The sequence below is a fragment of the Bos indicus genome, chromosome 8 (assembly GCF_029378745.1).
Source record: "Bos indicus isolate NIAB-ARS_2022 breed Sahiwal x Tharparkar chromosome 8, NIAB-ARS_B.indTharparkar_mat_pri_1.0, whole genome shotgun sequence".
NCBI classification, from domain to species: domain Eukaryota; kingdom Metazoa; phylum Chordata; class Mammalia; order Artiodactyla; family Bovidae; genus Bos; species Bos indicus.
In genome coordinates, this window is record NC_091767.1 from 29,331,040 (window position 1) to 29,345,992 (window position 14,953).

At 38.8% G+C, this 14,953-nt stretch overlaps 1 protein-coding gene across 5 annotated transcripts in view; it reads left to right on the plus strand.

Moving 5' to 3' along the window:
* FREM1 (FRAS1 related extracellular matrix 1) overlaps window positions 1-14,953 on the plus strand; it is a 178,293-nt gene that overhangs the window by 110,622 nt on the left and 52,718 nt on the right. For 4 of the 5 annotated variants that reach the window (XM_070794530.1, XM_019965913.2, XM_070794532.1 and 1 more), the window contains 4 exons: window positions 1,397-1,619; window positions 2,777-2,921; window positions 8,373-8,514; window positions 11,284-11,479. In XM_070794530.1, the coding sequence (XP_070650631.1) occupies window positions 1,397-1,619; window positions 2,777-2,921; window positions 8,373-8,514; window positions 11,284-11,479 (706 nt within the window). The remainder of the gene's footprint in view (window positions 1-1,396; window positions 1,620-2,776; window positions 2,922-8,372; window positions 8,515-11,283; window positions 11,480-14,953) is intronic. The other variant, XR_011568029.1, reaches the window with a different exon arrangement.

Below are 14,953 nucleotides of genomic sequence, written 5' to 3' on the forward strand. Positions count from 1 at the left end.
AAGATGATTAGAACATCTTTTTTAGGTTGCTTTATTAAAGTTTTTGGAGAAAAATGCAAGTTACTATCAAAGATGATTCCCTACTTCTATCACCGTGCATTAAATTATTATGCCATCTCAGTTTTTAAAATGTAGGCCAGATAAAAGGGAACCCGCATAATTTTAGCCCAAATGTCAGATATTATGATTCTTGTTATGTACATCCAAGTAGTTGTAGGAAGGCTCTTTTCAAAGTCCTGAAGAGAGGCTGAAGAGAGAGTATTTTCACAAGTCTAAAGCCCATGTCTTCTTCAAACGTAAAATGTCCACTTAGCCACAAAGGCATTCTTGGATTCCTCCACCCTTTCCTACTTCTTGTTTATTTGTATTTAGTAGTGCTATATATTTTTTCCTTGTCTTCTAATTGATGATGAACAGGCCATCACCGTCTCATTTGGACTTTGATTCTTTAGAATATTCACATTCTTACAGTGATTCTGTACGTGCCCAATAAGCAAATGCTAAACTTATATACTAATATTATTTAGATCTTGCTGTATTTCACAGTAGGAAGCAGAAATACTTTTTTGTTCCCTTGCTATGAGAAAAAGAAGATGAAGATGAAGATGACTAAGTACCATGTTAATGGTACAAATGTTTCTAAATAACTAGATCCTACAGGAAATAAAAAACATTCAGTTCTCTTTATGCTTAAAGGATTCTGAAACTTGAAGTGGGAAGGGGGGTTGTTCAGGCAAATTAGTGGTGTGAGGACAGAGAAGAGATCAGGGACCCAGCATTAAACTACATACTGTTGTGTATCCAGGAGCATCCTCTCAACTGTGGTTGACTGTAATCGAGATACAGCAGTGTTTGCTGCAATGACAAAAATTAAAAACACCTATCATCCTCCAGTGTGTATAGCAGATATTTATGCCATTTGTAAAGCAGAAAAAAAGAACTGTGAGAGCAACAAGGTTCAGAGGTTAAAATGGCAGGTGAGGACAGCCAGGGTCTACACCCAGTTTTACAACTGAACTCTTTGACTTCCAGAAAGCAAGCATCCTTTTGGTTGCTTTAGTCCTTGATCTTTGAATTATGAATCATATATATGAGATTATATATAATATATATATGTGTTTATATATATATCCTTAGTCCTTCATGGAAATGGATAAAGTACTTTGAAATCTTCAGAAAAACACTTGAGAAAGATGAGTAGATTTCTTATTGTCTTCTAAGGTCATGTTAAACTAGCAAGTTCTTTTTAGGACTCATTACAGACAAACCTCATGGAAAATTTGTGACGATCTCTTAACATTATTATAGGATATTTTAAAATTATTTTTTGAGCTTTTTGCCAAAAGAAAGACAGGTCTCATTTCACACGCCGCTGACTTCTCTTGTCTTTGTTTAGGTGTGTGAGGGTCAGATGAGAGAGCTGGATTCTTCCATCATCAGTGCTACTGACCGGGACATTCCCAAGAACCCCTTGCTGTTCAGTATCACCCACAAACCGCGTCATGGCCTCCTCATCAACAGGGCATTTAGCAGAAACTTTTTTCAATATAAGCAACTAGCCAACCCTGGCCAGAAGCATGAACTTGTCTACAACTTTTCCATGGAACTTCTCAAGAATGGTATATCATGTTTCATTTCAATGTGTTTGTTGTTGTTGATTTAATAATTTAACCCAGAAAAGATAGTAATAAGTCACAGAAAGAGGAATTGAAGAAATGGCCTTCGCCTGTATTCATTTATCCCTCAAGGGTTTTCTCTGGGCTCTGGATTAATGCAGAACCTGAAGTCGCAGCTAGACAGAGTGGGTAATTGAAAAAGAAATAATATCTTTTCTTTCACCTTAAGAGCATCAGTAAAAATAATATTTGTGAATTTTGGTATTTTACCCCAAGGTTTTAATCACATAATAAAAAAATTCCTTTTTAAAACAATCGAGATTATGGAACTAAATTTGAAGAGATTTGTCTGTCAAAATCTCCACATTTGAAACAAATATAGAACAACCTATAACAACTCATTATTCTCTGAGGTGATAATGTGCTCTTTAAGGAAATGACACATTGAAATAGCAGCCTAAAGGATTTTTTCATTACTCTTTTTGAAAAATTGATCTTATCCCATTTGCTCATGTGCTCAGATGTATCCAACTCTTTGTGAACCTATGAGGTGTAGCCTGCCAGGCTCCTCCGTCCATGTGATTTTTCAGGCAAGAATACTGGAGTGTATTGCTGTTTCCTTCTCCAGGGGATCTTCCTGACCCAGGGATCAAACCTAAAACTCTGTCAAACTGTTTTCCAAAAGTAGCTGCATCATTTTACTTTTCTACCAGCTACATATGAAAGTTCCATTTTTTCCATGTGAATGTTATATAGGCTTTAAAAATAGTTTTTTATTTAAGTTTTGATTCACCTAAAATTTATTTGATTGTTGGCTTGAGGTAGGTATCTAAATACAAATTCCCCTAAGTAATGAACTAATTTTTTGTTTCATTTAAATACCCTGTCATCATTGTTCTCTTCAGTGTATTGAATAATATATTTTTTCTCAATGACTTTAAGTAAGACCTTTATCAAATACTAACTTATTTAAATAGGAACTTTTAATGAACTAGGAGGGTACTCTTACTTTATAAAATAGTTTGATTTTACCTTATTGTGCTGATTAATGAGCTCATGATAATAGCAATGCCTTGGAAATTAAAACAAATTATTGCGACAGATTTTGAAATGGTTTAATCATAAGAAAGATTTACTTTCTCTTTTTTCCCTTTGTCCAGGAATGAGGTTGATGTATGTGCATGATGATTCAGAGAGTCTTGCTGATGACTTTACCATCCAGGTGTCAGATGGGAAACATAAGATACTTAAAACCATTTTTGTAGAGGTCACCCCAGTTAATGATGAGAAACCAATGCTGAGCAAGTAAGTTACCTGAAAAGAGTCCATTTGAGATTCTATAGGAAGTTCTAAGGTCTGGAATACTAGATGCAAGTGTAATGTGTTTCCTCCAGAGAGAAGTCTTTAACAACTCCTGCCTGTTGCAACTTTCCCATGGACTTAAGCACCTAGAACCTTCCGTGCAAATGTTAGTTAACATAGCTCCTCCTTAAAATTTCTCAAATTAGCCTTTAATTATTTGGTTTTCCTCTAAAAGTTCTATTTAGTTGTCAGTAATTCAAAATGACTATACATACAATACAGAATGAACAGTGTACTAAATATTTAAGCACATGCACGTGTACACGTACATACAAACAAGAGAGTAATTAATAAATAAATTCAACTAAAGTGTGATCATACAACTGAAGACAGTCCTTACTGTGGGTTTGGTTAAGCTTTGAGCTAAGAGTGGCTGAGGGAAATATATTGCCGTGATTTTTTTCACCTTCATATTTCATTGTCCTCCAGTCCTCTTCTGTGTTCCATAGGGATCAATACCCTGTTGCCACCTGAGGTCAAGATGATCACCTTTTAAAAATTCTGTACTGATATTATTCATTGCAAACTTTCTCAGGAGCTGATCAGTTTGATCATAGCTACAGAATCTTCATCTGTTATATTTCTTTAGTTCCAGCCATTTCTCTTATCATTGGCAACTGTAGAGAACTGTCCAAGGTCAAAACTTTAGGAAGCTCAACTTTCTAAGGTCCTGGATCGAGGGAGTTGTGTGCGTCTTGGTACCTCTTTGACCATGTCAATGGTGTAGCATGATGGGCATTGAGTAGATAGTCTAAGTTTTTATTAGGAAGTGAACAACTTCTTGATAGTGTGTAAACTCCCAAAGTCTCCTCACTTTACAGAAAAGAAACAAATCCTTTCCTTATCTTGCTGTTTCCTTATGGCCACTGAGGTCCTTGGAAAGCATTATGGGAAATGCTGGAGATAATTTTTTGAGAGTTTCATCTCAGACATCAGATTGACTAAGAGTATTCAATAAGAAATTTTTGTGTGTATGTCCTTAGGATTTGTGTATTTATAAAAATTAAAAATTTTTTTCAAATCGTGTTGATTTCTGGGCTTATAACTCATCTTCCTTTTGAAATGTTTTCCTTTTTTAAGGAATAATTATTTGTTTAAATTTATTTTCATTGGATTATAGTTCCTTTACACTGTTGTGTTCCCTCGTGGCCCAGATGGTAAAGAATTTGCCTACAGGAGACCCAGGTTTGCTTCCTGGGTTGGGAAGATCCCCTGGAGAAGGGAATGACTACCCACTCCAATATTCTTAACTGGAGAATACCATGGACAGATGAGCCTGGCAGTCTACAGTCCATGGGGTCACAAAGCGTCAAATATGACTGAGTGACTAAAACTACTTTCTACTGTACAGCAAAATGAATCAGTGATACACATACTATTTCCATATTTTCTAGCTGGAATTTTGGATTGGTATAATCTTGATTTATAAAATTGAATATTTGAAAGATATTTTGGTAGTAAAGAGCCTCCTTTCTGATGACCTCACTTCATCTAAGAAAGAGGGAGAGAGATGAAAAATGATGTTTATTAAATGCTTTCTATACAACAGTGTGCTGGATTTGTTCACATATATTTATTTAAATCCCCACCAAAATTGTGTCAAGTAGCTATTGTTTTCTTCACTAAGATAACTGAGCCCAGAAAAGTAAATGACTTAAGGCACTCATTCAGTCTTATCTGATTTACTATTTCTTGCTAGATTCTTGCTGTTAAACCTCCTGGCATAGCTTCATCTACAGAATCACCAAAGTTCCTTCAGCCCTGCTTTGAAGTTTCTCCTTTTTTCCCTTCTGTTCTTTTCCCTTCCATATGTGTCCTTGAGCATATCGCCTCTTGCCTTCTCTCAGAACATGCTCCATTATTTTTTCTCAACTGCATCTTCCATCTCTTCCCTTTTCATTCCTTCTGCTAACAAGACATGGGGATATAGTTAATAGTGAAGGGAGCAAATTCTGGAGCCAAACTGTCTTGATTCAGCCACTTATGGGTAGTGTGATCTTGGGGGAAAAAGAATGTGAAAGTTCTGGTCCTTCAGTCATGTTCAACTCTATGGACTGCAGCCCGCCAGGATCCTCTGTTCATGGAATTCTCCAGGCAAGAATACTGGAGTGGGTAACCATTCTCCTCTCCAGGGGATCTTCCTGACCCAGTGATCAAGCTCAGGTCTCCCATACTACAGGCAGATTCTTTACCACTTAAGCCACCAGGGAAGCCCTGATTTGATATTGAATGTATTATTTAACCTCTTGCTACCTCTTTGTCAACCTCTTTGTAAATGAGGGTAATAACAGTATCCTTTTCATGTGGTTGTTGAAGGGGTTCAATGAATTAAAATATGTAAAAGTATTTGAAAGGCTGGTTAGAACCTAGTAAGTTCTCATAAATGTCAGTTATTATCATTATTGCTAGCAGGTATCTTCGTTTTAGACTGCATTGATGACCCAGTCCCTCATTCATTTCAGTGCCAAACTGTTTGAAGAAATAGCTTGTGCTTGCTTTTTCCATTTCTGCCCACTGTCTCCAAATCTAATGGCTTTCCCACCAAATCTAATGGCTTTTCTCATCTGGCTGGACCTTGTTAGTGCATTTGACACCATTTCTTTGGTATTCTTTTTAGATGCTATAGTCGGTGGTTTTGACTCGTGGGGTTGAACCCCCTTAGCCTACATTTGATTCTAGTGATGGAATATGCCCTACACCTGTCCATACCCTCCTGAAGTACCTGTTGCTGCTGCTGCTAAGTCGCTTCAGTCGTGTCTGACTGTGCGCCCCCATAGACGGCAGCCCACCAGGCTCCCCCGTCCCTGGGATTCTCCAGGCAAGAACACTGGAGTGGGTTGCCATTTCCTTCTCCAGTGCATGAAAGTGAGAAGTGAAAGTGAAGTCGCTCAGTCGTGTCCGACTCTTAGCGACCCCATGGACTGCAGCCCACCAGGCTCCTCCATCCATGGGGTTCTCCAGGCAAGAGTACTGGAGTGGGGTGCCATTGCCTTCTCCGAAAGTACCTGTAGTGCTCTGCTTTTCAGCCTCTGGGCAGCAGTGGCTCGTTCAGCCCCTGTCCTGGCACAGGGGAAAACACTCTGAGGACATTCTCCACCTATGAGAGGTAGTAGATAATGTAAGGGTCCCAGCCTCCCATCCTTCAGAGGTAAAATTTGTGGCATTTTCGACGTGGCTCTTCAACAGATCCCCAGTAGGACTGAGTCCCATAGCAATCTTAACTGCTGTGTTGTTGCCCTTTCCTCCTCCCCTCCCTCTCACTTGTTCTGAGGTCACTTCCCAAATAAATTACCTACACTGAGCCTTTGTCCCTTTCAGGGTAACACACCGTGACACACTTTCTTCTCTCTTGAACGCTCATTTTCTTGCCATTTCTTTCTACCAGACTCTTTATCATCTTCATTGTATTGGGTTCCTGTTTCAGTTCATCTATTTCTATTAAAAACACCACTGGGAATTCCCTGGTGGTCCAACGGTTAGGACTCCATGCACTCACTGCCAGAGGCTGCAATTCAATACCTGGTCAGGGAACTAAGACCCACAAGACGTGAGGTCAAAAATAAATAAATAAATAAAATCACCACTAATCTCCATGAGTCCCAAACCACCATTCTAATCTCCTAGAATGATGTTGATCTTGGAGAGACAGCAATGAGTGTTCCTGAAGAAAGATCTTAGTCTCTTGCCCCAGAATTGAACCTGGGTAGCCTGGATGAAAATGAGGAATCCTCCCCACTAGACAAGGGTCTAGAGGCTAGAAGCAAAGTGACTCTGGCTCTTATCCTCAGTGAAAAATGCATTTCTCAAGGAGGCCAAAACTGTAAAAACAGGTACAAAGTTTATTATCAGAGACACAGTATAGCATGTGGGAGAGCACATAGAGAATCGTTTTGTGTGTTTAAGAGTGAAGCAAGGCAGAAATACACACCTGTAGAGAAAGAGTGTGTGTCCACCCTAATGAGGAGGAGTGCAGTAAGGGGGTGATTTTAAATCGCTAATATAGGACAGTACTTCCAGATCTTTGTTTACCTTTGGCTAATTATCTTGTTTCTTTTCCCATATGTGACCTGTTCAAGGATTCTCCCCAACATGTGTGCGCACCTTTTTACTAAGATGGATTCACTGCAGATGCTTGTGGGTACATGTTCACACAGTTGGTGCCCCCTGCCTTTTGACCACCAAGGAGTCTTCCTGCATTTGTGCAGAGAAGTTTTCCTTGACCTCAGGATTGGTCCTCTTGTCTCTTTACTTCAGCAGAGCTCAGCTTCTGCCACTAGCTTTGTCCTTGGAGTGTCTGGGTGAGAACAAAGCTGCAATTTTACTCCAGTTGACAAACAGCAGCTGTTCAGCCCAGGGGCCTATCTATCTCCTAACTCAATGGTATTATAGTCTCTTATAAAGAGGAAAGCAAAATTTGCCTCCTACTACCAGGGAAGATGTCAGTTCTGAGGAGGCAAGAGAAACCTAGTAAGGTTAGAACTATGGTGTTTGGGCTTTGACTTCTCAGCAGAGGACTGGAAAGCTGTTGAGAATGGTCAGTTTGCTACAAAAATGTCCTTGGTCTTAATCCCAAGGAAACTTCCCAGTTTTTCTCAGAAACAAAGTGTCACAGTTAGTTCTTGTGTGATGACCAAAACCAAGAACAAAAAACAACAGGTGGAAAGAAATCCCTTCTTTACTTTGGTGAGACCAGGGAAAATGGCAATATTGGCTGTGAAGGTGGTCACCCTTTACAGGACACATGAAACCACAGTAGCGGTTTCTATGGTAGAAGTAACAGCTGCTCCCTGCCCCGGCCTTCTCTTCAAGATGCCAGGAGTTGACCAGGCAGCTGTGGCACTTGGAAAAGATGAATTGCTGTGAAAACAATGCTAGTTACCCAGAAGATTGTCAAGGAGAAAGAGTAATGTAGAGGGCTACAGATTGCCTAAATATCACCAAATTCATAATGGTCTATCATAAAGGGTACTAGAATACCTGTGAGTAAGTCATTTCATCTTTTTAAGTTTCTATCTATAAAATTAGAAGGAGAATACCTAGCCCACTAACTTCATGGAGCTGTTGTTATATTCATATCAAATAAAATTTTGGAAAAATAACAGTTTATAAAATAAGTTTTAATATAAAATTATAAAGTTCTATACATGTAAAGAGGAGTAGGTAATTACCTTGTGCCATATTCATCAATCCTGGCTAAATATTTTCAGGACTTTCACAGGTAAGGTGAAATGAGAGCTTGTTTCCCAAGACTGACTCACCATTTTTAGTACTTTGGAGACTGAAAATCATTCCCTAATTTTTGAAGGTTGAACACTGTAATAGTCATTATGAGTGTCCCCTGTTAAAGCAATGTCTGCTGTTTCAGTATCAACCCAGATATCTTCTTTTTTACAGGAAGGCTGAAATTACAATAAATATGGGCGAAACTCGTATTATTTCTAGTGCAGTTCTCTCAGCCATAGATGAAGACTCACCCAGGGAGAAGATTTACTATATATTTGAAAGAATTCCCCAAAATGGGCAACTTCAACTTAAGGTTGGTCGCCTTTTTTTATTTTTCAGATTGACTGTTAACAGGTTTAAATTTTTTCAATGCACAGATTTGCATAACTTAATTTATTCTGTCATAATCATATTTTGCCCAAAAGTAGAAATTTTAATTTTCCTATTTTGGAATGAACTCACACTATTCTAAATTTACTTACTCATTTCAGGGTAAATTCTACCAAAATCAAGGTTTTTCACTGCTCATTTCTCCTTAGGATTGTACCTAAATTGGAGGATAGGAACTTACTGGGGAAAGCAAGTTGTCTAGTTTCTGATGAGAATCAGGCATACTTTGAGATATCTTTATTTCCATCAGATTTTTATTTTAAAAAATATGCTTTATTTTTTAGAGCAGTTGTGAATATCAACAAACTGATTCTAAAGCTTATCTGCAGAGGCAAAATACCCAGGATAGCTGACACAATATAGAAAAATGAAATTGAAGGACTGACACTACCTGATTTCAAGACTGACTTTATAACTACAGTAATCCAGACAGCGTATGTTTGGTACAGGAATAAACAAATAGATCAATGGAACAGAATGAAAGTAAAAGTGAAGTCGCTCAGTTATATCCAACTGTTCTGACCCTATGAACTACATGTAGCCTGCCAGGCCCCTCCATCCAATGGAATTCTCCAGGCAAGAATACTGGAGTGGGTTGTCATTTCCTTCTCCAGGGGATCTTTGCGACCCAGGGATCGAACTTGGTCTGCCACACTGCAGGCAGACTCTTTACCATCTGAGCCACCAAGGCATCAGAAATAGACCCACACAAGTATGGCAAACCAATTTTGACCAAGCAGTGGAGAAAAGATAGTCTTTTAACAAATGGTGCTCACCAGACTAGTTCAGACTTTGAATGTGATGCCCAAGGATCAACTCAATACAAATTACAGATCTGTCACTTGAGAAGGTCACTCAAGTAACTCATCAAAATGTCTATGTGATTATTTGAATGCTTAATTTTTAATAAAATGTAGACACAGCCTGAGAATAACAGCAAGGATTTATTCTGTGGGTAACAGCTTGATTGTCTTAGATTGTGGGCACCATAGAGAATCGAAGTGAAGAGAAATCACTGATTTAAACTGAGGTGCAGCTGTGGCCTTATTTCATTTCAGAGAGTAATGAAGCAGAAATGCAGTAAGAGCTCACACATTTGGGTGGCATGGGAGCGAAAGTGTTTTTGGTTATGTAAAAATCCAGATGGGTCCAGGTTCCCAATATGGCACCATAGAGTGCTCTCCCAGCTCCCTAGGGGTTCTCCAAGTCTCTCCAAGACCAGGGACCCGGCCTCCTGGACTTTCTCGTGCATCTTTGTTTTCTTGTTGACTTTCTTGCGTTTTACCCCCCTTGAGTCCAACTCTTATTTTCTTCCTCTTTGGGGGCTTGCAGATGGATTTTGTCAAGTCAAAGCTCACACTTGGGAATGCAAGTAGGGAATTAGATGGAGATGAGGGAAAGCAAAAGGTATCTTCTTCTGTATTTACTTTCTGGGGAAAGACCATAAAGAAAAAAGTTACATAGATTACAGGCTGTCTGGTTTAAAACCTGAAAGAGTGTCTGCTTTAAAAATTAAATTTTCAAATAAACCTTATAATACAGACAAACAATGAACCTAATTATTAGAATATAATTAACTTTCACCCAGTGAGAACTGGGGCAGAGCATACCTATGTGTGAACATCAGCTGGGCATAACCATTAAAGAGGAGGGAACTTTATCAAATAGAGTGACAAAAGGAAGTGGTAACAAGGTGACGGGGAGAGGAGGGCATGTGAAATAATGTGTCAAAGGAAATAAAAAACAAATGTTTAAATTTCTGTTATTGTCTCTTAAAACATAGGAAAAGCACTTGATAATATCATACAGTAAATTTCTAAGATGACGGTTTTCTTGAATTATGTCAGATGACTTTTATAAGCCACTCTTAGGGAAAGCTATACATCTTAAGAGAATAACAACAGAATTATTAATCAGAGACAGATTTATTATTACTGTATTTTCTAATACTCTCAGTTGTTCTCCCTCAGCATAAAGACCTCTTTTCATTGAAAATGCCACAATTTCTGCACTGAGTTCTGTATAGAATATATGCTTAACTAATGCTGGGTTATTTTTAGAAGAGTATAATTAACAGTAAATATATGATATTTGTAGTTATTTTTGTGCTGACTCAGGATATAAATGTAGGGAATAATAGAAGTTTTGATCATTTTCTTTGGTCTTTAGGAAACCTGAAAAACATAGGGACATTAAATACACCCATTCTATTTTGTTTTATCTACTTCAGATAACTCCAGTGACAAACTGGTTTGAAATACAGGTTTTATTAATTGAACAATGGTATGATCTAAATGATCTAAAAAGAAAAAAGGAAATCCCAAGTGAAACACATTTAATTTTTAAAGAATTAATTCCAACAGCTCAATTACCCACCTGCTCTCATCAATTGAAATATTTAATCAGCTATGATGGCTTATGATAAATACCTTAGTAGCACTGCAGTTGAATTACCACATGACTTTGCCAAAAATTCTTTGCTTAGAGCTAGTTTTTTCCCCAAGGTCTGAAATTATTTTAATACATTTATTTCAATGGAAAATATGAGGTAGAATGGCAAAATAATGGAATATGGGGTTTCCCTGAAAAATCGTTTATATTGGAAGTTTTCAGAGGATACGGAAGATGTCTACTAACACATCTTGGGAGGCGGGGGAAACCTGGGCCGCTGACTAATTCTGGCATCTTTCAGATAGGGAGGGACTGGGTCCCTCTGTACCCTGGCATGAAATGCACTCAGGAAGAAGTGGATTTGAACTTGCTGAGATATACACACACCGGGGCCATGGACTCCAAGAACCAAGACAGCTTCACCTTCCACCTCTGGGACGGTGACAACAGGTCACCGGCATTTGACTGTCACATCACCATCAAGAACATGGGGAAAGGTAGAGCATTTCTGTCAGGCTTTATCGGGACGAACTCGTACGGCTGACGTGCGCTGCTGTAAACCTCTCCCATCTTCTCTCCCTCTCTTCCTCCTTCCCTCCTTTCCTTTCTCCCTTCCATCTTCAGACTTGAAATTCCATCAGTTATGATTTTATCCGTGGGCTCCTCACTTGTTTTCCCTGGTTTACAAGAGTAGCCAATTCATGTGTTAGTTTCAATATTTCAAAAAGCCCATTAAAAATCCAGCCTTGTCTGCAATATGGCTGCACAGGTTACTTTAATTGTCAAGGTTTTATGCTTTAAGGAAAATTTTACAAATCAATGTGCCAACCCTAGTTTTATCTTCAGGAATTGAATGATTACTTAAAAACAGAATTTGAAAGGGAAAAGATTTCCAATACAGTAATGATAAAGGAAATATAAATGAATGTATTTTTTAAAAATTTAAAATAATACAAAGAAATTTTGTTGTTGAAAAGGTTGAAAGTTGTTACTCTTTTCACTTTGGAAGTGCTAACACATACTCTTTAGGGATGAGGGAAAATGCTGTAAGATAATAAGCTTTTCTGTTTTAAAAAAAATGTATTTTGTATTTATTTGGCTGCACCAGGTCTTTGTTGGAACACACAGGCAGGATCTTTAGTTGTGGAGAGAACTCTCAGATGCAGCATGTGGGATCTAGTTCCTTGATCAAGGATTGAATCCAGGTCCCCTGAATTGGGAGTACAGAGTCTTAGCCACTGGGCCAGCAGGGAAGTCCTGATAGTAAGCTTCTCTTGAATTAATTAAGCAGACCATTTGCATGATGGGACTCAACAGCACATAAATGGCAGAAGGAGGAGAGCAAAAAAAGTACTGAAAGCTCAGCAAGGGAGCGAGTAGGTCTTTGATTCTCAACTGTTACTACTGCACACTTTCGCTTAGAGCTTGTGTGAGGAGAGTAAAGATCCTATCTCATTCATCTGTATAGTCCAAGATCTATACATTCTCAGGACCAAGCGAAGTCTTAGATCCTTAGTACATGCTTGATTGATAGATTAACAGAATGCTTTTTTTTTTTTTTTTGCCTTGGCTACCAGAAAGCTCAGAGCTAAATTAAATTGGATGCTTAGGTACAGTAAGTTTTACTTCATGTATGTGGTAAAATTACAGCTGTCCTGAATTTTTTAAAACAAATTTTAATCCAGATTGACTTATTTGGTTATTTTTTTTGAAGGAGAAGACTATATATTTTATTTACTTATTTTATTGATGATACATAATAAGTTCATGTACTGTACACATTTATTTCTCTTTGCAAAAGTAAGACTACATTCTTCATAAATACTTGTCCAGGCAAAATGTAATGCAAGTGAAGTATCTGGGCAGACAACATATGTATTTGGGCAGCAGACTGTCCTGTCATTCTTAGCATGGTGCATTCCCTGGGGAGCACAGAAGTATTCTGTTCCATGCACCCACCTGGGGATTCATTCTACCCAGGGGCTTCTTTGTCTCTGAAAGGCTCGGAGTCACTTTGAGAATGAGATGTGGATGACAATGGACTTCCCACACGGTGCAGTTGTAAAGAATCCTGCTGCCAGTGCAGGAGATGCAAGAGACATGGGTTTGGCCCCTGGATCAGGAAGATCCCTTGGAGGAAGAAATGGCAACGCACTCCAGTATTCTTGCCAGGAGAACCCCATGGACAGTGGAGCCTAGTGGGCTACAGTCCATGGGGTTTCAAAGAGTTGGACATGGCTGTGCATGCACACATGGGTATGTGAAGGAAAATGGGAGAATTTCACGGGCTAGGCTTGGAGGTAGGGTACTTGCCCTTTGTACATCCTGGTGGCTGAATCACCTTAAGGAGTCTGGGCAGTGGAAACTGGAACAGTACATCCAGAAGAAAAAGTACTGAGGCTGGTGAGGTCCTCCCTAGTCTCTGCTACAAGTGGCATGTGATTATTTTCTAAAAGGATTTGTGAAAACTTAATCAAGTAGATACAGTAACCTGTTGAAACTTTCAGTGGTTCAGAAGCTTTTTTTAAAATTTGGTGGTATTTTTTATCTCTGTACAGAATCCTATCCTTCCTTCTTTCCTCCTCCTTCTTCACTGCTTTGGTTTTTTCCCTTCCTTCCTTCTTTTGGAGGAAATTTTCTTAGGTTGCAGTATAACTTTATAATCAGAATTGTTCATTTCTAAATGAAATTATACTGAATTGTTAGACTAAATCAGACCCTAACATTAGCATATTTGAACACTTTTTGGGAGCCATTATAAATAACGTTATGCTTTCCCGTTGTGCCGTGACTTCTGATTTGCACGGTGGCAGAAATGACTCTCTAAATGAGAGACATTTAGAAGGACATTGCCTATAGTTGACCCTCATCCATACTCTGACTAATGTGAAAAACAGTGCTGAAAAACTGGGTTCAGGCCAAACCTAGATATTTTTCCTCCTCTCAGCTCTATCTTCTGCTCTTCATCCTGTGGGTGAATTTTGTTTCCTGGCTTTGTTCATTCCTCTTTCTTCTTTGATGTATTCATCTTAACTCCCTCAGAAGCATCTGCGGCTCAGGTTTTGATGTAGAATTAGGTTGACTGTTGATTCTACATTGAACTTAAGTTGCATTTTGAGTTAAAAAGCATAATATATAGAAAAGACGAATTTGATCATCTAAAACAGCATTTCCCAGTCATGGCAATATCAATATTTTGGGATACGTAAGTCTTTGTTGTGCACTATAGAATTTTTAGCAGCAGAAAACAAAGAAGAACTAAAGAGTCTCTTGATGGAAGTAAAAGAGGAGAGTGAAAAAGTTGGCTTAAAACTCAACATTTAGAAAACTAAGATCATGGCATCTGGTCCCATCGCTTCATGGCAAATAGATGGGGAAACAATGGAAACAGTGAGAGACTTTTTTGAGGGGGTGGGCTCCAAAATCACTGCAGATGGTGACTGTAGCCATGAAATTAGAAGACGGTTGCTTCTTGGAAGAAGAGCTACTAACCTAGACAGCATATTAAAAAAGAGAGACATTACTTTGTCAACAAATGTCTGTCTAATCAAAGCTGTGGTTTTTCCAGTAGTCATGTATAGATATGAGAGTTGGACTATAAAGAAAGCTGAGCACCACAGAATTGATGCTTTTGAACTGTGATGTTGCAGAAGACTCTTGAGACTCCCTTGGACTGCAAGGAGATCCAACCAGTCCATCCTAAAGAAATCAGTCTTGAATGTTCATTGGAAGGACTGATGCTGAAGCTGAAACTCCAATACTTTGGCCAACTGACATGAAGAACTGACTCATTGAAAAAGACCCTGATTCTGGGAAAGACTGAAGGCGGGAGGAGAAGGGGACAACAGAGGATGAGATGGTTCGATGGCATCCTGATTCAATGGACATGAGTTTGAGTAAGCTCCAGGAGTTGGTGATGGACAGGGAAGCCTGGCATGCTGCGGCCCATGGGGTCGCAAAGAGTTGGACAC